We start from the raw sequence: 25,241 nt of genomic DNA, 5'->3' as shown, positions 1-25,241 counted from the left end.
GGTACATGCTATTGATGTGTTAAAGCGCTCTGGGACATTATTCCGCATGAGGGGCACGATATAAGTGCAAGTTGTTAAAGACATTTCATGTCTTTCCTGATCTCATTGCTGAACTTAGCATCACACATACTTGCGATTAAAATGGGCTGAAGTGTTTCGGTTGAGGGCTTGAGTCATCGCAGAGGGTTGATGCGAGGATCCTTAACATTTTACTGCCAGCTGTGGCGGCACAGAGCAAGCTCCAGGCGGGGGGATGTTTCACAGTTTTGCACGGTTAACATTAAGTTGGATCCTTCCCAGCAAAAGAAACGAAAAGCAGTGTTTATCGTGTGCGCTGCTTTGCATCAGCGTTCGAGAAAAAATTGCAAGTTTAAACCAGGTAAGAGCCCGGTTGCCAAGTGCCAGATGCTGGGAATGGGATCAGAACCAAGATTAAGGCTTAAAAGGCGAGAGGGAATAGTGGAATGGCTCGGTTTAGTTCAGTTTTGTTTATTCTCAGACTGAAATCTGAAAAGACCATCAGTCAAGGAGGACTGCTAATACTTACTCACTGCACTGGTTGGGATAAGATTTTCTTTTTCGCAAACCCTTTACTGTCCGACGTGAAAAGCGCTGTATAAATGTAGTTGTTGGTACACTCTCATTGCTCAATTTTAATCCGTGTTCTATCTCACCTCCTGAATCTTTCCTTATCCCCCTTTCCTTGGCTTCTCTCTGCCTCCGTGTTTTATCTTCTTTCTCTATAGTCTTATTTCTCTCCTTTCTATTCTACATTCTCTCCTCATTTCTCCTTTATTTCTCTCTTACTCCCCAGCTGTCCTGTAGCTCAGTGGTTAGAGCAGAGACCTGAGTTCAATTCCAGGCAGAGGGCGAAACCTTGGGCAAGTTTCCTTACTCCACACAGAGCCTAATAATAATCCCTCCAAAACCAAAAACAATAAGAAATTGGTCATTTTCAACCCACGACTGTTTGTGGGACATTGCTGTGCGCAATTGGCTGCCGCGTTCGCCCACAAATATACAGTCAATTCACTTTACAGTATATTCTGTGAAGCGCTTTGAGACGTCTCGAAGACGTGAAAAAGCGCTATATCAAATGCAAGGGTTGTTATGATTATTATTATTCCTCCCTTTCATTTCTCTCTCATCTCCTCCCTCCAGTCTGCGTCTGTTTTGTGTCTCTCTCTCACTCTGCTTATTTCCCCTGATCTCTGCTCTTTGTCTCTTTGGGTTTGTGCCTCTCACCGATGTTCTTATAAATATCCAACATGTGATACTAGATTCTCACTCCCTGCAAAATAAAAAAAACTCAATTCTAATAATAATAATAATCCTTGCACTTGATATAATACCTTATCACGTCTCAAAGCGCTTCGCAGAATATATTCTGAAGTGAATCGACTGTGAACTCCCTAAACAAATTATAAAAGAACCGTGTACAATATTCCTTCAAAAGTCTGGATCAGTCCTGGGTTGGGACTGAAATTAAAGATTATATAGAGACAATTAAAGAGCGAGTAGCTCATTTCCCTCAATAAGGAGTCCGCTGCAAGGGGATAGTAAGATAGTTACTTGCATTCTAAAGAAATACCATCAGCAAACCCTGCATTAAAGAGGAAGAAAGGCCAGACGAGGAAAGACGAGAGAGACCACTGATACTCTGAAAATACAGTAATTTTGTTGCTCTGATTATAGTGTGCGCAGACAAGACTGCAACGCTGATATCATCGCTTAGAATATTTTAAGAGTTATTGTTTCCTCTTTTCAGGGAAGATTTTTGTTTCCCCCCCAATTATATTCTCTCCCTTTTCAATCACAGTAATTGTCTTGACGTGGGGTCAGCTGTTGGTGCAGTGTCTCCCTCTGTCTCACTTGATTCCCAAACCCAACAGGGTAGACAGATGCTTACGTTGCGAGGCACTGGGATGGACCCCAAGTTCAATGTCAATGGCAGATGTCAGTGGGTCACTCATTTGGATGAGTTTTCACGCTTGTCAACGTTTCTCAAAAGGATTCACGGGACATTCGTAACAGTTCAATGATTATCCACACACAAGGACGCCCTCTCTAAACCAACACCTCGGCTCATCTTTTACAGGTTTCAACAAGGATCCCTGTAGCTTAGCGGCTAGTGCTCTCGCCTCGCAAGCAAGAGGACCCGGGTTCAATTTGCGGGCAAACCTTAGTCAAGTTTCCTTACTCCGCACGCTTCTATTTACCTTGCAGTAAGTGGGAACTCGGTTGTTAGTCAATTGGCGGATCACTTTCCGGGGATAATAATACCTTCAAAAATCAACAAATAATAATAATAATTATTAAAGTCATTCAATCCGTGACCGTTTGTGGGACGCTGCTGTGCGCAATTGGCAGTATATTAACAGTATATTCTGTGAAGCGCTTTGAGACGTCTCAATGGTGTAATAAGGCACTATGTCAAATGCAAGGATTATTATTATTATTATTATCCCAATCTACACAGTGGGAGGCGGCAGAAGCAACAGGATCTTGAGTCATCTTTTTGACATAACGACACGGGAATGCATTGCAAGAGAGATTCAGCCGACCTCATCTTCCCAGATTGCCCACCCTGCCGTCTTTCCATTACAACATCCAGCTGTTTCCTAAATGGCTCCGGTGTCATGGAACCACCCTTCCTTGCCTCCTCGTCCTCCTGGATCTCTCTGCCGCGTTTCGACCACGCCATCCTCCTCCACCGCCTCTCCTCCCTCATCCGCCTCAGTGGGACCGCTCGCACATGGTTCGAGTCCTATTTAACCAAACGGCTCTATTTCATCTCAGCAAATCGTTTCTCCGCTCGCCCCCGCCCGGTCACCTACAGGGTGACCCCAGGGCTCCATCCTTTGGCCCTCTTCTTTTCCTTATCTATATGCTCCCTCTGGCCGATGTCATCCGCAGACACGGGGTAAATTTCCACACGTACGCGGATGACACACAAATCTATTTTGCCTCCTTCAATACCAACTCCATCTCCCCGGCTCTGGCCCAGGCTCCACTGACTCCCCACCACTGAACGGATCGACTTCAAGATCCTCACGCTCATGTTCAAATCCTTTCCCTCCCTGGCACCTCCCGACCTCTCCGACCTCCTCACTCGCCCAATCCACCAAACGGCGCCTCCGTTCGACTGGCACCGGCCTCCTGCTCATCCCTCGTTCCCTCCGCCCCACCATCGGAGCTCGCACATTCAGCCATTCCGCCCCAAAACTCTGGAACACTCTCTCCCAATCCCTCTGCCTTGCCACCCCCTCTCCCCTTTTTAAAGACCAGCCTGAAAACCTTCCTTTTCGATGGTGCTAACGGGCACCCCACCAACCCCCCAACCCCGACCCCCCCGACTCAGAGTCAGGCCTCGCCGCTGTTAAGCGCTCTGAGACGCTATCCTGCACGGGGGGTGCTATATAAGTGCAATGTGTTTTTGTTTCAGTAATTCAGTGCCCACTGTGGAAAGAAACACTTTCTGAAGTCTGTCAAAATTGCCCTCACAACCCGAGACTTGCTCTCTCTTGTTCTGCTGCTTTGGTGTATTTGAAAGAATTATTCAAACTACGTTTAACAACAATATTAAAGTGTGATTGAACCATCGGATCAGCAAATGGATCGGTTTGTTTGTTTTGTCAACCGCAGTGGAAAAGTCATGTGAGGTTACACTGAAGGATGATGTAAATATTTTTTCCGCTCCAGGGTTTTCAACTGAACATGTGCGACGTGGGACCTCGGAAACAAAGAACTTGCAATGCAGAGCACCTTAAAAAGGTCTCAAAAAGCACTCAAGAGGAATCGTTAATTGTTAAACAGTGGCTGTTTTTCTTGTGGGCAAACACAGCACTGCCAAAGGTCCCACAAATAGCTATAAAGTGAATGATCAATTTGTTAGTCAGAAAACCCAGCAAAGGTTTTTTTTGTTGGAATAGTGTATTGGCTCTTCATTGACGGGACCTGAGTTTAACGTCAAATCAGAAAGGTGTTGCTCCGGCAATGGTGTACTGTGCCCCAGTCCTGCCGTCCTGGACTATGAGCTCAAATCCCCAAGTGGGGCTTGGATCCCCCAACCTCTGACTCGATTGGCGGATCTCTTTTCCGGGAGCAATAATTCCTTAAAAAAAAGAATAATAATTTGGTGACTCAATCCATGACTGTTTGTGGGGCACTGCTGTGCGCAATTGGCTGCCACGTTTTTCGCCCACAAAATACACAGTCAATTCACTCTACAGTATATCCTGTGAAGCGCTTTGAGACGTCTCGAAGACGTCAAAAGCGCTCTATCAAATGCCAGGGTTATTATTCTTATATTATTATTATGACTGTATATTTATTTGCCTGAGTAGGCAAATGTGTCAGCCACTTTGTGATACAACAAGGCCCCACAAACAGCCATGAAGTGAATGACCAGTTTATCTGGTGGATAACAACAGAAGAATCTCCTTCCTCTTTTCAAATTGTGTCATGGGATTGCTGATGTCCTCCTGAAGAGCAAGCAAGTGGGACTTTAGTTTGGTATTTCAGCACAACAATATAATAATAATCCTTGCATTTTATACAGAGCCTTATCACGTCATTGAGACGTCTCAAGCAGAATGTACTGTAAAGTGAATTGACTGTATATCATGGGCGAAACGCGGCAGCCAATTGCGCACAGCAGTGTCCCACAGTCGTGGATCGAATGACTAAATTTATTTATATATTTTTTTGAGGGGTTAATTACCCCCAGAAAGCGATCTGCCAATCGACTAACAACCTGGTTCCTACTTACCACTAGGTTAACAGAAGTGTGTGGCGTAAGGAATATTACCTGCAGGTCAAACAATTACTTTTTGTATATTATGTGTGTTGCAGAGATACTCAAACATATAGGAATAACTCACATCTGTTTTTGGTAAACAGAATTTTTAAAAATTCTTGCTTTTATACAGTGCCTATCATTCCTTTAAGACAAACCAAGAACAAGTATAATATATGTCCATGTGCCGATGGCACAGACCTTTACAACAAGGACAGAAGCCGACACTTCAGAGTTTTAAGCTGAAATGCTGTACACTGTCCAGCGCCTTGGAATGTCCTCTCGACGTGAAAGGCGCTAAACAAATGCAATCTTGTTGTTGTTGTTGTTGTTGCAACCACTTCTAGTCAGGTATACTTTGCGGAAGGCCTATCTTAAGTGTACAGTGCTGTTGAATATACAGGGAGTAATTCTTGCTCACAGGGATTTGGAGAGTAATCCTTGCAGTAACTTCCTGTTACTGTGTAATAATGTGCAAAGACATTACTGCCGTATAACAGTGTGTCCAGTGTTAGCAACTGTCTGCAAATATCGGTCTGCAGTGGTCAGGACGGCACTTTTTATTAGGTTTATACCTTGGTTGGAAAACCTTTCAGATGGTGCAGGCACACTAATGGGTTCTGAAAGTTTAACTCGTGGGCACATTGCGGAAACATTCAATATTCTGTGTTTAATAAACTGCACTTAAATTTTAGTTATTCTCCCAAAGGCGCTCACTCGCTCGCTCGCTCGCTCGCTCGCTCACTCACTCACTCACTCACTCACTCACTCACTCACTCACTCACTCACTCACGCTGGACTATGGTTCCACGGTTCTGGTGCTCTGAACAATGTCCTCCAGTTCAGTGCTTTGCTCTAAGTGGCCATTCATCATACATGAGGCTGAACATTGAGCTATTTGACCAGGGGGTGTATTGCAGCTAAATCCATTCTGTCTATGTCTGACCTCCACATACAGACTCAATTGTTTCAACAGGAGTCAGAGATCAGGAGGACTCCTGCCTGATACTTCCCCCTCTCCTTTGCCAGTCAGACTAATTACTGCATCCCAACAGTAATCAATTAACTCAGCGGTGACACGGGATCAAACCCGGGCAGTTCTCACGTCTGCCTGGTTTTAGTTCCATGCTATGTAACTGAACTTTCTATTCAAAGCTCAATATGCTGTATTGGAATCGCCACGAGGTTTACTAACATTTTGTCCCCAGTAATTAACTATTGATTATCTAACATGAAATCTGACGTGACTGTACCAGATTAATTATCCTTTCAGTGTGGACGTCATACCAGTGAATCACCAATAAATGCTATTAATATTAATGATATTCATCCTTGCATTTGACATAGCGCCTTTTTGACTGTATATTGTGTGGACGAATTCACTTTACAGTATATTCTGTGAAGCGCTTTGAGACGTCTCGAAGACGTGATAAGATGCTATATCAAATGCAAGGATTATTATTAATATTTAATCAACGTTTCTGGTAATCTTCTATAATGTAAGAATTGCCACCAAAGGAATACCACGTTTTAAAACCTTTCTTATTTTGTTGTCTCAACAGGAGTTGTGGCATCCATCCTCCCAGGAAACCAGAAACTCGGCAATTAGAAAAAAAAGTTAATTGATGAATTAAAGACTTCGAATTCAGCATGTGTTCGGCCAGTTATTCAAACTGGGTCACTTTCGATGATGATCACAGTTTCCAGTCACCGAAAGGATCCTTGGACTCAGACGGTGGGAATCACTGTGTGTTCAAACCCAATTGCCTGAAGTTGAATCTCACATCTGGACACAATATGTCCAAGAGGTCAGCCTCTGGCAGTGGAACTCCTCTTTCTTCACCCATCACCAGCTTCCCTTGCACCCCAAACTCCGCACTTCACACGCCAACTACTCCAAGTCCATCTTGGGATAACTGTTTCTTTAAGATCGAGGATCTGTCGCCAAGCAATCAGCTGAGGTCCTACAGTAATGAGAATGGATACACCAACCCATTCTGGAGTCCGCACGGCATTTCACAGACTGTTCGTTCACACTGCGCGCAGCAATGGGGCCAGTCCGGCAATCCCTCAGTTACTGATGCCACCAGTAATCTTTTTCATGGTTACCAACTGGCCAAAGAGACAGGAGAGAATCATGTCAATCACAGTCATTCTCCTCCAACTGACATTTGCAAAAAGCTTGAAAAGATACAGTCGTCTGCCTTGCGACCGTCACTGAGTTCATCTCCAGACAGTAAAGGTCTTAAAACCGTGGCAAACTCGCCCATTGCCAAGAGTCTCCTCAGAATCGGGTGGAAGGACGGCTGGCCTCTAATGATGAGGATTCCTGAGAAGAAGAATATGATGTCCTCTCGCCAATGGGGCCCGATCTACCTGAAGCTGCTGCCTGGTGGCACCTTGCAATTGTACTACGAAAAGGGACTGGAGAAACCCTTCAGAGAGCTCCGGCTACAGCCCTACTTCAGGCTCTCCGAAGCCAGGCTGGAGAACTACAAGGAGTCCGGCAAGATCCACACAGTGAAGATTGAGCGCGTGTCCTACACGGAGAAACGTAAGTACCACCCGAAGACGGATATTCTGCACGAGGCGGAGGTCGAGCAGGTGCTGAAGCTGGGGACAACTGACTACAAGGACTTCACTGACTTCGTTGCCGCCATTGAGGAGGGGCTCATGAAGCTCCCTCCCCCTGGCCAGCGCAGGAGCAACTACGAGGAGCAGGAGATGGAGCTCGAAATAATCGATCGCTTCAGGGGGAAGTTCACAAGAGAGGGTAAAGTGTTGGAGACCTCGGTGATCACTCACATTCACTGCCTGTGCTTCGTCAACGGAGGCACGAGATGCTTTTTGGCCTTGAATGATCTGCAGTTCCAGAGCGAGGAGAGGGAGCCAGGCGACAGATGGATCGAGATTCATGACCATGTCTTCCACAAATGCGTGAGGGACCAGGAGTTTGAGAAATCTCGGATCATTAAGTTCACCCCTCCGGATGCCTGCAGAGTGGAACTGATGCGCTACAGGACAGTCTGCAACGCCCCCGAGCTCCCCTTTTCCTTAAAGGGTCTTGTGACAGTCCACGGAGCGTACACAGAACTACAAGCCTTTTTGGTCATGTCCCCTGCTTACTCTTGCCCCCAGAACGTAGTCGCTCCCATCCACTGCGAAAATGTGATGATACGCTTTCCTGTTCCCACCGACTGGGTCAAAATATTCCGCACCGTGAATCTCTTCCGGCAGAAGTCTTTGAAAGCCAAAACAAATCGCAATGTCCGTCTTGGTTCCATTAGCTCGACGGGTTGCGAGCCGGTGATGCAAGTCACCATTGGCACTGCCAAATACGAGCATGCCTTCAGGGCCATTGTGTGGAGGATTGACAGGTTGCCGGATAAGAATGCAGGTATAACTGATTGTAATCAGATAAATTTGCCCAGTTCGTACGACGTAAAAGCTGTGCAAACTTTCTTGGGATCTCTTGGGTTCGATTCCCGGACAGGGCGAAACCTTAGGCAAGTTTCCTTACTCCACACACACACACACACACACACACACACACACGCCTCTGTTTACCTGGTAGCCCGTTAGTCGATTGGCGGATCGCTTTTCGGGGGTAATAATCCCTTCACACAAAAAAAATTATAATTTGGTCGCTCAAACCATGACTGTCTGTGGGACACTGCTGTGCGTAATTGGTTGACTTTAGTGATAAATGTGTTGGTGTGATTGTGTGTACTGGGTGAGGACCTTTTAGTATACTTTGTGAAGCACTTTGAGACGTCTTGAAGATGTGATAAGGCGTTATACCAAATGCAAGGATTATTATTATTATCTCAGTGTGTTAATCTTGAGACTCTTGGTTTGAACCCTGAGGCTTAAAATAACTCATTGTCTTAACCTGAACCTTATTTTCAGAAGGCATTCGACAAGGTGCCATGTAAAAGGCTGTTGCATAAGATTAGAGCCCATAGAATTAAAGGCAATATATTAGCATGGATTGATTAACATAGTGGTTAACAGGAAGAAAACAGAGAGTAGGGATAAACGGGTCCTTCTCAGATTGGCAGGATGTGACTAGTGGAGTGCCACAAGGATCAGTGCTTGGGCCTCAATTACTTACAGTCTATATCAATGATTTAGATGAGGAAATAGAACTTAATATATCTAAATTTGCGGACGATACGAAATAGGTGGGAGAGTAAACTGTGAGGATGACACACAAAGAATGCAAAGGGAAATAGACATGCGAGGTGAGTGGGCAAGAAGGTGGCAGATGGAGTATAATGTGGGGAAGTGTGAAGTTATTCACCTAGGTAGTAAAAATGGAAAAGCGGATTATTCTCTAGAAGGGGAGAGACTAGGCAGTGTTAGTGTGCAGAGGGATTTGGGTGTCCTTGTACACCAGTCACAAAAAGTTAGTATGCAGGTACAGCGAGTAACTAGGAAGGCTAATGCCAGGTTGGCGTTCGTTGCAAAAGGATTAGAGTACAAGAGTAGGGAAGTCTTGCTGCAGTTGTACAAGGCCTTGGTGAGACCACACCTAGAATATTGTGTGCAGTCTCTTATTTTAAGAAAGGACACACTCGCCTTAGAGGGAGTTCAGCGTAGATTCACTAGGTTCTTTCCTGGGATGAGGGGGTTGACCTATGAGGGTAGGTTGAGTAAACTAGGCCTACATTCTCTAGAATATAGAAGAATTAGAGATGATCTTATAGAAATCTATAAGATTCTTAAGGGTCTTGACAGGGTAGATGCCGTGAGACTGTTTCCCCTGGTTGGAGAATCTAAAACTAGGGCTCATAGTCTCAAGATTAAAGGTCAGCCTTTTCGAACTGAGTTGAGGAAACATTTCTTCACTCGGAGGGTAATGAATTTGTTGAATTCTTTACCCCAGAAGGCTGTGGATGCTCAGTCCTTGAACATATTCAAGACTGAGCTTGATAGATTTCTAAAGGATAGAGGGATTAAGGATATGGGGATAGGTTGGGTAAATGGTAAATTAGGTTAGAAGATCAGCCATAATCTTATTAAATGGCGGGGCAGGCTCGAGGGGCCGAATGGCCTACTCCTGCTCCTACTTCTTATGGTCTTAAGATCAGTCAGTGCCTTAACATTTTAGATTGGGCAGAATTTTGGGGAGATCCAAAATTAGATAGAGATAGGAAAATAACTACTTTCAGAAATTGTGGCTGTTGGATTTTAATACTTTCATTTAATATTGGGGTTGAATATGTGGCATTCGCAAGATCATAAATTGTGATCAAGACGCTATTATCAAATGCAATGATTATTATAACATCTTGCTTTGGGGCTGTTTCTCAGCTGAGGGAAAAGCTTGATAAGTCTGACAAAAGAACACTGTTTATTTTGCCAGTTTTTAGAAATGATTTTTTTTTAAAAAAAGCAAAATTGCAGATAGTTCCACGACCATAATTTCAATCACAAACCAGCAATTGGGGTTAGCATATGTGCAAACGCTGCAATTGTAACCCAATTGTGTGTGTATTTTTGGTCTATTTCACTTATCCAATCACGCCTTTTATTATCTGGGATGAAACGATCTTGGAAATCAATTGCCAAACGAATGACTGGAGATTTTTGAATGATTTTGTTATTTGTTTTCTGATCTGCAGCCTCCGATCACCCACACTGCTTTTCTTGCAAACTTGAGCTGGGTTCGGATCAGGAGATACCCTCCGAGTGGCAGCCCTTTGTCAACGTGGAGTTTGAGGTGCCGGACACATCAGCTTCCCGGACAAAAGTGCGCTCTATGGGGACTGAAAGTGACATCCAGCCTGAGAAGCGCCTTCACCTCAAAGCTCATTATCACTGTCAGGTATGGTGGCTACGGCTATTTGGAAGTGTTCCCGTCTCCTTGGTTCGTAGAAGCAGGTTCAGGCCTTCAGCCTCTCGAGCCTGTTCTGCCATTTTATAAAATTATGGCTGATCTGTACCTCACCTCCAATTATCTACCCTTGCCCCATATCCCTTAATACACTGACCCAACAAATATCTATCCATCTACGGCTTGAAAATGTGAATGGATCCAGCATCCATAGCCTTTTGGGGGAGAGAGTTCCAGATTTCCGCTACCCTTTGGGTGAAAAACTGCCTCCTAATTTCACTCCTAAATGGCCAGGCTCTAATTTTAAGATGATGCCCACCTTGTTCTGGATTCCCCCATCGGGGGAAATAGTTTCTCTGTATCCACCCTATCGAATCCCTTTATTATTTTAAAAACCTCAATCGGATCACCCCTCAACCTTCTCAACTCAAGGGAATAGAGACCAAGTTGATGCAATGTGTTCAACACTCTTTCCTCAGGGTCAAAAGGGTGTAAAATCAAGCCCCATATCATAACTTTGAACTCAGTCCAAGTTGAATGCTCCAATGCAGTCCTGGGGAAGCGCTACATTGTTGGAGATGTTGTCCTTCAGACGAGAAGTTGAACCAATGATCCATCTGCTAGTTTGTGTGGATCTTCAAAAAGAGAAGGCAGTTTGTCTCTCTTGTTTGTTTTGGTCAACTATCCTTCAAATCAAGCGGCCATTCACTTTGTGGCTGTTTGCAGGAATTTGTCTGCAAAAATGCAGTCACTACACTTGACAGCAATTCCTCATGAAGTGGTTTGAGAGGCGTAGACATGATAGGTGCTATGTATCAAATGAAAGATACATTAGTTTGGGGAGTGATCATGGATCATAGTAGGTGCGGATGAATACAAGGTACTCGCTCCCTCCCTTCCCTCCCCTCACCCTGACCATTTCCCCCCTCCTCGCTCCCTCCCTTCCCTCACCCTGACCATTTCCCCCCTGCTCGGGTCATGACCCAACTGTGCAGCGCCTTGGGACGTCCTCCTGACGTGAAAGGCGCTTTATAAATGGAATCTTGTTGTTGTTGTTGTTGTTGTTGTTGTTGTTGTTGTTGTTGTTGGTTTCCCAATTAAACTTGGAGGGTGTAGACATGTGGCAGATATTTTGAGCCAAAGGGATAGGGAGCCTCTGTCTGGACAAGTGCCAGGTAATGAGCTCAGTCGGTTGAGCACAGATTTAGAATCTAGAAGTTCACATCCCTGCGGGGCATTGCCCCTTTTAAGGTTTCCTGGGGTTGAATTGGATGTGAGGAAACAGACCTGATGTTAATGGTTAACCAATGAGACAATCTTGTGAGGAAGACTTTATCAGAGAGGGTTGGCCTGGCTGGAGAGTGCCATGCTTCATACCACATGTCCCTGGTGCCCTCCGATCCACCATCGGTGGCCGCACTTTCAGCTCGAAACTCCGGAACACTCTTCCTCTATCCCTTCGCCTTGCCTCTCTCTTCCCCATCTTCAGATCGCACCTGAAGACCTTTTCTATTGGACCGTGCCTATGCTAACCTTGCCCCTCTCCCCGGCTCGGCTTTGTGTTCCACCACTGTCAAATGCTCTGGAACACTGCCTTACGTGAGGGGCCCTATATCAATGCAAGTTATTGTTGATTAATACATAATAAGACATGCTTTTGATATAGCCTGTGGTCATATTGAAACTTCTCATAGTGAGTTACTTTCTGTAATGTGGTGATTCATTATGTAGATAATTGTGGCAGCTCATCAGTATCAGCAATGTCATCACAACATAGCAGTGAAATGAGACGTTAAACAAAGGCCCTATGGATTTGTTCAGATGGGCTTTAAAGATCCCATGACACTATTATTAATAATAATAATAATCCTTGCATTTGATTTAGAGCCTTATCACGTCTTTGAGACGTCTCAAAGCGCTTCACAGAATATACTGTAAAGTAAATTGACTGTATATTTTGTGGGTGAAACCCGGCAGCCAATTGCGCACAGCAGTGTCCCCACAAACAGTCGTGGATTGAAGTGACCAAATTATTATTATATATTTTCTTGAAGGGATTATTACCCCAGGAAAAGCGATCCGCCAATTGACTAACAACCGGGTTCCTACTTATTGCTAGGTAAAGAGTGATGTGGAGTAAGGAAACTCCCTTAATGTTTCGCCCTGCCTGGGAATCAAACCCTCTCGAGTGCTCTAACCAACTATGCTGAAGGACTCCGCTATTCATGAACGAGAAGTGAATTTTGTCCTCGCCAACAAATTCCCCCGGATAAAATGGGATAGTATTGTATGCAAATTGGCTGTCATGGTCAACAACAACAACTTGGATTTATATAGCGCCCTCCACGCCGGACGGCGTCTCAGAGCGCTTCACAGTAACGGATCCCGGGGCCGAGCCGGGGTGGGGGAGGAAGGTGACCAAAAGCGCGGTCGAAAAGAAAGGTCTTTAGCCGAGACCTGAAAATAGGAAGAGAGGGGACGAGGCAAAGGGAGTGAGGAAGGGAGTTCCAGAGCCTCGGGGTGTAGTGGCTGAAGGCACGGCCGCCGAGGGTGGAGCGGAGGATTCGGTGGACAAGGAGGAGGCCAGATCCGGTGGAGCATAGGCAACGGGCACTGTTGTGAGGAGAGAGGAGAGAGGAGGTCGGAAAGGTAGGGTGATAGGGTGATCACCTACAAATTTCACAGTGACCACACTTACAGTAAATCCTGTGAAGTGCTTTGAGATGTCTCAACGACACGCTGAAATGATATTTTAAAGGCAAGCATTATTTATTATTTAATGGACGTCCAATCAATCTGTATGGTTTTCATGATGTTGGTGAACAATTGGCCAGAGAGCTGTGGGAAATTCACTGCCTTTCTTCAGAACAATGCTATTGTCCAACAGAAGAGGCTCGATACTTCAACTTAACGTTGCACCCGAAAGACAACAACAACAACTTGCATTTACATCGCGTCCTTCACGTGGGACGGTCGCTCGGGAGCGCTGTGAGACGGTGTTGGATCTTAGAGAAAGGAAATGCAGGGCTTTGGGGCTGACGTGAATAACAAAAAAAAAAGTTTTTCCGCAGTTTATTTGAACTGACTCAAACATCTGGTCAGATCTGGAATGTAGAAACTTGCCATGGAAAGAACGGCAAATGTTTTTTTGTGGAAATGTTTATTCTTGGTGTCTGTAAAAAGTTAGCGTGTGGCTCTGGATGTCAGAAACCTCTGTGTGTTTCCTACTTGAATGTTTTGGAGTACGTTGCCTGTTCCTCAAGTTCAGGGGTCTGACCATAAATGCTGACGAATGGAAAATATTCTATTTGTTTTGAATTCAGTGTCAGCACCGCATTGCCGATAAGTAGGAAAAGTTTTTTTTGCTTCCTTAAGGGAAACCACTGGCTAACAACTGAACGTCCTTTACTCATGTGATGCTGCTCTTTACTAAAACAAGATTGCTAACAACATGACTCACTTGTTAGCAATCTTGCCTCTGGGTTAGCGGTTCTGGTTTCAAGCCCTCTATTGGGGTTAAGGTCACGGTCTACAGCCCAGGGTGTTGCAAACTTTTGGCTGCTGAGACGGGTACCGGATTACCCTCCAGAAACATAACACAAATCATACAGAACTCATGTCGAAATCCTATGTTTTACATTGCGAAACTGTATTATTTAATTTCACTGTATTTTAGTGCCAATGCAAACTTCAACTCGGTAATGTGAACATTCATACAAATTTTAAAACAATAAATGAGATATCTGTCTGTTTCTCTCTATGTGTGTCTCTGCATCTGTCTCCCTCTGTCTCTGTGTGTGTCTCTGTATCTCTCTCTGGGTCTGTGTGTGTATCTCTCTCTCTCCGTGTCTCTGTATCTGTCTCCCTCTATCTATATGTGTCTCTGTATCTCTCTCTCTGTGTCTTTGTCTGTGTGTGTATCTCTCTCTCCATGTCTCTGTATCTGTCTCCCTCTATCTATATGTGTCTCTGTATTTGTCTCTCTCTATCTATATGTGTCTCTGTATCTCTCTCTCTCTCTCTCTCTCTGTGTCTCTGTATCTCTCTCTCTGTGTCTCTATGTATATGGGTCTGCGTATGTCTCTCTGCATCTCTCTCTGTCTGTGTTTCACTTTGTTTTTAATGTACTCCGTGCTGTTTCCCCTCTGTAGGTTGAGATTGAAAAGAAGTGGATCAGGATTGAAGGAGAAGATCCTGACAAGCCCGGAGATTGTGCGACTCAGTGAAAAGCCCATTGTTTTTCCCTCTTGCGTTGAATACTGACATTGACTACACTTTTAAGGCAATGGCCGATTGACTCAAGGGTTTCAGAAGTGAATTGCTTTTTTAAGGAGATGTCAAGTTCCTATAAAGACATACCCCTCCATGTTATTACCACATTTCCTTTATTGGGAGGACAGGAAATATATCCTGCACTGACTGAACCACAGCCCGTGCTGTTCTTGCTATCGAGAGGGATGCAAGAAAAGCCCACGGAGACTCTCCTAATGATTTTAACCCTTTTTGCACTGTCTGACCTCCGCTTGATGCTTCCTGCTCACTGTAAGCTGAGCTCAGTAGTGGGAGGAGGGGTTCAATCAATTCTGCAGCCTACAATCTGTGTCACTGCACTGTTGTACAGAGCTGCCAAGGCCCACAATCATGCACCAAATCAAAAGGAGATCCCGTGGTTTGATTCCATGTTCAGGATCCTTTCCAGCGTCTATAAAGAGCAGCCATTTCACTCCAGGATAGCACAGCATTACCTAACATTAAAATGCCTTACAAATGTTTCCTGTTCATCACTGCAAAGGCAACATAGTGAGGCCACTGAGATCCTACAATTTCTGGGCAATGGTCCTAATGAGGGGTGTCAACAGGGAGATCAAACAGTTAGCGGCGGAAGCAGCCAAAAACAAAACACTTTTCTCCCATGTGTGACTCTCGTTTCAGCCCCCAAATGAAAATAATCAATTTAAACCACAAAAATGTAGTCCTAAATATACCCTAACGAAGGATAATGATTGAGGTGCAATATCGATGCATTGATTCAATTATTTAGTCGGTGACAGGTGGGTTCATTAACATGATGGAAGTTTTCTTAACACGCTTCTGTACATCAATAATATTTGAAAGGGTGGGTAATTAGGTCTTAACCATCTCAACATTCTGGTACTTTGAGCAAATAGCTCCCTTTACTGTGTAACATTATTATTGTGATGACATTTAAGATGTGAGCCGAGTGGATAGCCTATAGGGATGTTATTTAGGCTTCATTTTCGTTCAAATTTTTTTTACTAATTTATCTCTCTTCCAGCCTCCTCCTTCGAATTCAAGATCCTCATCCTCACCTACAAGGCCATTCACGGCCTCGCTCCCTCCTACCTCTCCGACCTACTATCCCCCTACCTACCTGCCCGTACCCTCCGTTCCTCCGGCTCCGGTCTGCTCCACATCCCCCGCCCCAACCGCCCTACCATCGGTGGCCGGGCCTTCAGCCTCTCAGCCCCGAGGCTCTGGAACTCCATCCCCCAGTGCCTTCGCTTTGCTTCCTCCCTTTCCTCCTTCAAGGCCGGTCTCAAGACCTTTCTCTTTGACCGAGCCTTCAGCTCCCCTCTCGACTCTCTACCCCCTCCTCGCCCCCTCCCTCCCTTCCCTCCCCTCACCCTGACCATTTCCCCACTGCTCGGGTCCTGACCCAACTGTCCAGCGCCTTGGGATGTCCTCTCGACGTGAAAGGCGCTCAATAAATGAAATCTTGTTGTTGTTGTTTGACAGCATTTGAGTCTTTTTTTTCTATCTGAAGATGCACCACTCTCTAATATCTCATCACCATCAGATAACTCATGCATTGATCTTGACAAGATATTTGCATTGATCTTGACAAGATATTTGCATTGATCTTGACAAGATATTTGCATTGATCTTGACAAGATAAAGGTCTACTGCTCTACTTGAAACAGCAGTAAGTAAGAACCCGGTTGTTAGTCGATTGGCAGATCGCTCTTCCGGGGTAAAAATCCCTACCAAAATAATAATAATAATTTGGTCACTCATGCACGACTGTTTGTGGGGACGCTGATGTGCGCAAATTGGCTGCCGCATTTCGCCCACAAAATATACAGTGAATTCACTTGACAGTATGTTCTTTGAAGCTCTTTGAGACGACTCGAAGATGTGAAAAGGTCTATATCAAATGCAAGAATTATTATTATCATCTTCTTCCAGTGGTTTGAATATGTCCAGTAGTTTAAATTGCCTCTGAATGAAACTATTTTAGAATAGTAATAATTAATATATTAACTCCTTTCTCTAGGTAGGTTACTAATAATTGTAGGTGACGGTTAACTCAGTCACTCACAGTATTCAGATTGTATTTGTGGATAATATGATTTTAACTGGTGTTTTCCGAGACGCTTATGTGTTCAATGCTAACAATTAATTGCCTACTGCTGTTAATATAAAAAAATGTAGGAAAAAGAATAAAAAGTGATTTCTGTTCATAAATAGTTTTATGTTAAAATTAATAATTATGTCAGCAATATTGTTAGATTAAGGCAACCATATTTGTACAAAAGATTCATAAATGTTATGCGGGCAGAAAACCTGCCATTTTTCCATGCAATGTTAAATATTATGATTATATTAAAAAAAATCCTCAATCCTTCTCTCCCAACAATGATGACTGAGTCTCTCTGTCTTTGCCCTCTGGAAATCGCTTCCAAAAACTCTGCTTAATTGCATCTCTCCTAACCTTCCAAAGCCTCTTAAAATCATATCGTAAAAATATGCCCAGACCCACGTTAGGATTTTGATCTCACAGTCTCGGCTGACAGTGCAATGCTGGAGGGCCACGCTCCCCCCTACCTCTGTGACCTCCTAACCCCCTACCAACCTGTCCATTCCCTCCGCTCAGAGGGCTCCGGTCTGCTTCATGTCCCTCTCCTTGCCCGCTCTATCATCGGCGGGCAGGTCTTCAGCCTCTCTGCCCCCCCCCACTCCCCACCACCCTCTCCCCTGGCTTGGGGTCAGACTCCACCATTGCAAAGTGATCTTGGTTGCTACCCCATGTGAAGGGCGCTGTAGTTCTGTAGCTCAGCGGTTAGAGCACTCGCTTGCAAGCGAGAGACCTGAGTTCAATTCCAGGCAGAGGGCGAAACCTTGGGCAAGTTTCCTTACTCCACACAGAGCCTAATAATAATCCTCCAAAACCAAAAACAATAATAAATTGGTCATTTTCAATCTACGACTGTTTGTGGGACATTGCTGTGCGCAATTGGCTGCCGCGTTCGCCCACAAATATACAGTCAATTCACTTTACAGTGTGTTCTGTGAAGCGCTTTGGGACGTCCTCCCGACGTGAAAAGCGCTATATCAAATGCAAGGATTATTATTATTATTATTAAGTTGTTGTTGTTTATGGCTCAGTTGTTAGCAATCTTGCGGGTTCTGGTTTCAAGCCCTATATTGGGGTTCAGGTCATAGTTGGGAGGCCAGGGTGCTCAACCTTTTGGCTACTGAGATTTCAGTTGCTGGATTTGAGAAAAGTCCGCAGGTCACATAAGCAATATTTTTGAGTTTCCCTTCCAGAAACATAACCTGAATCGTATAGAAATCGTATAAGAATCATACAGAAATCCTATGTTTTAAATTGTGTAACTGTATTAATTAATTTCACACTATTTTAGGTACAATTCAAACATTAAATACCTAAAATTCATTAAAAAATGTAAAACAATAATACAGCCAGTATCGATGTATCTGTCTCTGTGTCTCTCTATGAACCTGTGTGTGTCTCTGTATCTCTCTCTGTGTCTGTGTATGTCTTTGTATCTCTCTTTCCCTCTGTGTGTCTCTGCATCTGTCTTCCTCTGTCTGTGTGTCTCTCTGTATCCCTCTCTCTGTGTCTCTGTATTTGTATGTGTCTCTGTATCTATCTCTCGCTCTGTCCTTGTATATCTCTCTCTGCGTATGTCTCACTGCCTGTGTGTGTGCGTCTCCGTATCTCTCTCTCTGTGTCTGTGTATGTCTCTCTGCCTGCATGCTCTGGAAGTCCATCCCCAAGTTCTCCCACCTCGCCCCCTACCTTGCCTGCTTCAAGACCAGTCTCAAGACCCTCCTCTTCGACTGTGCCTTTGTTCACCCTCCTACCCCTATACCCTTACCCTCCCCGCCCTCCACCACTCCTGATCCCACCACCAGCTCAGGTGCGGATCATTGACTGTCCAGCGCCTTGGGACGTCCTCCTGATGTGGAAGGCGCTATACAAATGTAATTTGTTGTCGTTGGAGGTGCCATCCCTCGAATAAGACATTAAAACCAAGCTCCCAACTGCTTGTTTGGGTGGACAATAAAGATCCCGTGGCACCATTCAAAAAGAGAATAGAGTTTCTCCCCATGTCCTCACCAACAATCCCCAAAATACAATTCGTCATTCACTTCATAGCTGTTTGTAGGGCATTGCTGTGAGCAAATTGGCTGCTGTGTTTGTCTACAAACACACTGTCACTTTGTCACAGTAAAAAGCCTGTGAAGTACTTTGAAACATCTTGGCGACATGATAAGGTTTATGTCAAATATAAGGATTATTACTGTTTTGTCTGCTTTTAGTCAACATATTTTCCTTAATTCTATCCTTTCCTGGTTCAGTATGCTTTGTTATGTCTGTTAATCACTTTAATTTGTTCAGAGGTATAATAATAATAATCTTTGCATTTGATATAGCGCCTTATCACGTCGGTGAGACATCTCAAAGCGCTTCATAGTTTATATTGTCAAGTGGATTGACTGTGTATTTTGTGGGTGAAACAAGAGATGTGTAAACTTTCCTACCGATTTCACCTCATGTCCCAATATAGTTTCCCAAATGTCCAACTGTGGCTTGAATCATGATGCAAAAGCATAGAAATTGGTGTGGGAGCTAAGTGACCTGACACTGATTCATAGTGAGATGATTGTTGAGGCCACCAGCCTCAAATGGTTTTAGCAGCACTGTGCTAGGTCCTATAAAAGAGAACATTTCTTTTCAATATTACAAGAAGGTTGGGCTGAACTGTATAAAATATAAATCCCTGCTCCCAGTCGCTCAACTGCTAGAACAACGGCTCGTCAGTCCAGCAGATGTCAACTTGGCACAGTTAGTAGCATTCTTGGCTTCTAGGTCAAAAGTCCCCATATTGGTACTTTGAGGTTATAGTCTAGGCTGATATTTCAGTTTAACATTGGGAAAGCACTTCATTGCTGGAGACGGAGGTCTATCAAGAAGTATCCTCCCTCCTCTTGTATTAGAATTCATTAACCACAAGAATAAGTGTTGATATAGTTCCACTATGGGTACATCATGAAATTTTCTTACGTACACTATGGGAGGTCCAACCCCTTGTGTAACAAAGTACTCTAGGTCTGGGCTGCTCACTACATAACTTGAATATGCTTTGTGGGAGTCTACTCTGAACTCAATTCATTTAGTCAAGCATCCTGTTTGCCTTGTTTATTGCTGCCTCACATCGTTTTGACATAATGAGCGATAAATCAACTGACTTCCCTGGATCCCTTTAAGCTTCCTCCTTGGCAAGTTCTGTCCCAGCCAACGATTACACGTTTCCGATTCTTACTTCCTATATTTAGTCATTTTTCTGGGTCGAACTTGATTTGCCATTCATCAGACCATGTACATGTCCTACCAACCTCTCTTTACACAACCTTTGCTTCCTCCTCTGATTCCCCTGGTTCACCTAACCTGTTATCTCCAAATTTAATCATCTTACGTCGAACCTGCAAATCCGATGATTAATTCGAGGGAGAATAGATGTTCGGCAGTCTAAGCTTGATTCGAACAGAAAGCGACAATTTACAAATCCACCGAGCAACTGGTGTACTTCCGTCTTTCCACCCGAGATGGATTGTTCCCCAGTTAAGGTAACGTGCACCATCTAGTGTCCAGAAGAGGATCTGGTACACGCTGAGCAACTTAACAGCGTAGAGCAGTTAATCATATTTGGACTATCGTCCCAATGTCTTGAAGCACTTTGCAAGTCACGTGTAACAACTGAGCATCAGCCTCGGCCACGTGCACAAGTCCCAACACTACACTTGAGTCCGCAACCCGTCGAACTAACACATAGCCCACAAAATATACAGTCGATTGATTCGCTGTACAGTAGTATTCTGCGAAGGGCTTTGAGACGTCTCGAAGACGTGATAGAGGCGTTGTGTCGAATGCAAGGATTATTATTGTTATTATTATTGCTCCGAATGCTTTAATTGTACGCTCTGGTGCCTTAATAAAAATAAAAATCCTCGCATTTAATGTCGCGTCTTATCACGCCTTCGCCTCGCATCAAAGCGCTTCTCACAGAATACACTGTAACAACAACAACAACAAGATTCCATTTATAAAGCGCCTTTCACGTCAGGAGGACGTCCCAAGGCGCTGCACAGTTGGGTCAGGACCCGAGCAGTGGGGAAATGGTCAGGGTGAGGGGAGGGAAGGGAGGGAGCGAGGAGGGGGGAAATGGTCAGGGTGAGGGGAGGGGAGGGAGAGAGGAGGGGGGAAATGGTCAGGGTGAGGGGAGGGAAGGGAGGGAGCGAGGAGGGGGGAAATGGTCAGGGTGAGGGGAGGGGAGGGAGAGAGGAGGGGGGAAATGGTCAGGGTGAGGGGAGGGAAGGGAGGGAGCGAGGAGGGGGGAAATGGTCAGGGTGAGGGGAGGGGAGGGAGAGAGGAGGGGGGAAATGGTCAGGGTGAGGGGAGGGAAGGGAGGGAGCGAGGAGGGGGGAAATGGTCAGGGTGAGGGGAGGAAAGGGAGGGAGCGAGGAGGGGGGAAATGGTCAGGGTGAGGGGAGGGAAGGGAGGGAGCGAGGAAGAGGAAGAGAGTCGAGAGGGGAGTTGAAGGCTGAAGGTCAAAGAGAAAGGTTTTGAGACCGGCCTTGAAGGAGGAGAGGGAGGAAGCGGCGAAGGCACTGGGGAATGGAGTTCCAGAGCCTCGGGGCTGAGAGGCTGAAGGCCCGACCACCGATGGTAAGGGCTATTGACTGCGTATGTTGTGGGCGAAAGGCGGCAGCCGATGGGGCACAGCAGTTGATGGTCACATCACACGCTCAGCGGTGATATCACACGGCACATGTCAGGTGGGTGACATCACACGTCACGGGGGAGACATCACACGGCACATGTCACACGGGGAGTGACATCACACAGCACATGTCACACAGGGGTGACATCACACGGCACATGTCACACGGGGGGGACATCACACAGTACATGTCACACAGGGGTGACATCACACAGCACATGTCACACGGGGGGGTGACATCACACAGCATGTCACACGGGGGTGACATCACACAGCACATGTCACACAGGGGTGACATCACACAGCACATGTCACACGGGGGGTGACAGCACACAGCACGTCACACGGGGGTGACATCACACAGCACATGTCACACGGGGGTGACATCACACGGCACATGTCACACGGGGGGTGACATCACATAGCAGATGTCACACGGGGGTTGTGACATCACACAGCACATGTCACACGGGGGTGACATCACACAGCACATGTTACACGGGGGGTGACATCACACAGCACATGTCACACGTGGGTGACATCACACAGCACATGTCACACGGGGGTTGTGACATCACACAGCACATATCACACGGGGGTGACATCACACAGCACATGTCACATGAGGGGTTGTGACATCACATAGCACGTCACACGGGGGGGGGGGGGGTGACATCACACAGCACATGTCACACGGGGTGACATCACACAGCACATGTCACGTGGGGAGGTGACATCACACAGCACATGTCACGTGGGTGTCACCCCTGAGCGCCATCCACTCGGCACAGGTACCACCTCGTGCGGACGTCACCCGGCGTGTCACGGGACGTCACACTGCGCGCCGCAGGGCCGGTCAGGTCGCCCTGGGCACGTGGCACCGGTGACGTCACAGCTCGGACCACACAAGGCGCCGCGTCGCGTCGCGCCGCGCCGCTCGCCAGAAGGTTCTCCTGACGTCGCGCGCCGAGCAACCGCCCGTGGCGGGTGGTGGGGGGTGAGGGAGAGGAGGAGCGGGAGGGGGAGCGGGAGCGGGGGTTGGGTCGGGGGTGGGGAGAGGTGTGAAGGAGGGCCGCGCGGCTGGTGTCCAGGACATGGCTAACTCCAAACTGGTGGTAAGATAAGAGGTGCCGGAGCCTGAGAGAGAGAGAGAGAGGGGAGTGAGAGCCGACCCCGAGCCATGTGGGGAGGGAGGGAGGGAGGGAGGCCCTGACCCGCACGGCCCCCGCACCGCACCGCACCGCACGGGAGCTGGAGCCGGAGCCCGCGCTGGGGCTCTGTCGCTGGCCCTCGGGCCGTTGAAAGTTCACCCGCACTTGAAGCAGCGAAACTCGCTCACGGCCCCGGGAACCGCTTCACTTCACTTCACTTCACAAAGGGGCGTCCGTCCCCCACTCACTGAGGATTTCAGTATATATATATATAATAATAATATAATATACAATAACACATCATATATAATAATATACAATAATATAACAATATAATATATAACAACAAGATATAATAATATAACAATATATATATATAATATAACAATATAATATATAATAATATATAATATAACAATATATATTATAATAATATAATATACAATAACACATCATATATAATAATCATATAATATACAAAAATATAACAATATAATACAAACAATATATATAATATAACAATATATATAACATAACTATATAATAATATAACAATATATACCATAATATAACAATATAATAATATATAATAATATATAATAATACATAATAACAATATATAACCTATAATCATGTATAATAATATATAATAATAATACATGTGTATGTGGTGGTGTTTGGAGCGACACGTGTCGCAGATGGGAAGCCTTGAAGTCAGTCTGTCCGCCAACTTGTGAGAACGTTTGAGGTGCATCACTCTCGACTGATTAGTTGTTGAGCGCTGAGTTCAGAGTCCTATTCTTTACGCGGCAAATACATTTCTGTCTCTCGATTCTCAGTCTTAATTTATAAACCATAAACCTACAGGGCATTGCCGCTTATCCGCAAGCCGTAAGAACGCAAGAATTTGCTTGCTCAGGTGAAACAAGACCGAGGTCCGTCCAAGTTCCCCTTCCGCCATCCAGGCAGTCGCTTGACATGTCGTGTCCCCAAACTATATACCGTATTCCGAGAGATTATTTTCTAGCAGAAATCTTATCTCGTTCGTTCTTGAAGCAAACAACATTTTCTGCTTCCACCGTGTCCCTCGGGAGCCTGTTCCGTAAGTTTACTACTCGTTCACTGAAAATACACAGTCAGTATGTTCTGTGAAGCCCTTTGAGATGTCTCGACGCCATCAAGCGCTATATCAAATGCAAGGATTTTTATTATTATTATCATTACCTCGGCTCAGCTCGGTCTGAAACAGGGGAAATGTAAGGAAATCTTAATCTCTGGTTGTTTAATATTTGAGTTGCTGGTATCATTTCAAATATGCTATTTTTCTCAAGTTTTATGTTTAAATCCCTGAAGCCATTAGTGTATATTTTTGCAGTATTCAGTGAAACTTGGATAATTATAACTATAGTAATCCTTACCTTTGATAAGGCACGTTAGCATGTCGTTGAGATGTGTCAAAGTAATTCACAAGATATACTGAAAAGTGGATTGACTGTATTTTATGATAATTTATCCCTGGGATAAGTCGTCAATCCCCTATAGCTAGTCAGTCACTCACTCAGTATGCCAGCTATTTGAGTTATTTGTACTCTAGACACCACACTTTGGATGACTAGTCAACTTTGATAAGTAGTCATTTGAGCTATTTCCATTAGGGTGACAGGTTATCAGAGTTTTGCTGTATTTCATTCTGTGTTTTTGACACCAAACGAGTCGTTTTCGTACTATACTGTAGATAACCAGTGCTACAATGATACTTGGTAATTTAAAGCTCATTTAATGGGAATCACAAGGCACTTTTTTCAGCTTTCTACATACGACCATTCTTGACACTTCAAAATATACAGTCAATTCACTTTACAGTATATTCTGTGAAACGCGTTGAGACGTCTCGAGATGTGATATGTCGCTATATCAAATGCAAGGATTATCATTATTATTGCGGCATAAACAGGCTATGAGAGAATTAGCATACAAAAAATATACATGGGAGGAGAGAAAAAAAGAAAGGTTTTGTAAGGAAACATTTGCTACATGACTGTTTATCTTGCGAATAACTGAGCCACTAGAGGTTAGATTGGTTAGGATGGGGAAAATTCTTTTTTTTGGCATCTCCATATAAAAATAATTTAAAAAATACATTACTTTTCTTTCTGTTCATTTTATTTTGCGATATTGGGGATCTGGCGTGGAGCAGTTTGACCCGGACAGCATACTGTGAGCCCAGTGGTGTGAAGAAGCTGAATTGCTTTTCACAGTTGATCGATCATTCAACGCCTCTTTTGATGTTATTTCAAATGATAAGTCCTGTAACCCATTTTCTCACCCTGTGACTAGCACTCACCATTTAAACAAATGTAGCAATAAAAAAGAAGTTGACAAAATATGACTTTAAAAATGTT

The 25,241-nt window shown here is 44.9% G+C and overlaps 1 protein-coding gene across 1 annotated transcript in view; it reads left to right on the top strand.

Annotated features, from left to right (window-relative positions):
• LOC103180788 (stonin-1) overlaps nucleotides 1-25,241 on the top strand; it is a 41,778-nt gene that overhangs the window by 49 nt on the left and 16,488 nt on the right. Inside the window, exons 1-3 of the mRNA XM_042333107.1 lie at nucleotides 1-379; nucleotides 6,361-8,195; nucleotides 10,426-10,628. The exon at nucleotides 1-379 is cut by the window's left edge and continues 49 nt beyond it. Of these exons, the coding sequence (XP_042189041.1) occupies nucleotides 6,449-8,195; nucleotides 10,426-10,628 (1,950 nt within the window). The 5' untranslated portion in view covers nucleotides 1-379; nucleotides 6,361-6,448. The remainder of the gene's footprint in view (nucleotides 380-6,360; nucleotides 8,196-10,425; nucleotides 10,629-25,241) is intronic.

This window comes from Callorhinchus milii, unplaced genomic scaffold, assembly GCF_018977255.1.
Source record: "Callorhinchus milii isolate IMCB2004 unplaced genomic scaffold, IMCB_Cmil_1.0 Scaffold3, whole genome shotgun sequence".
Lineage (NCBI taxonomy): Eukaryota > Metazoa > Chordata > Chondrichthyes > Chimaeriformes > Callorhinchidae > Callorhinchus > Callorhinchus milii.
The sequence above is the reverse complement of the archived record's forward strand: the minus strand, read 5'-3'. Positions and strand labels throughout refer to the sequence as shown.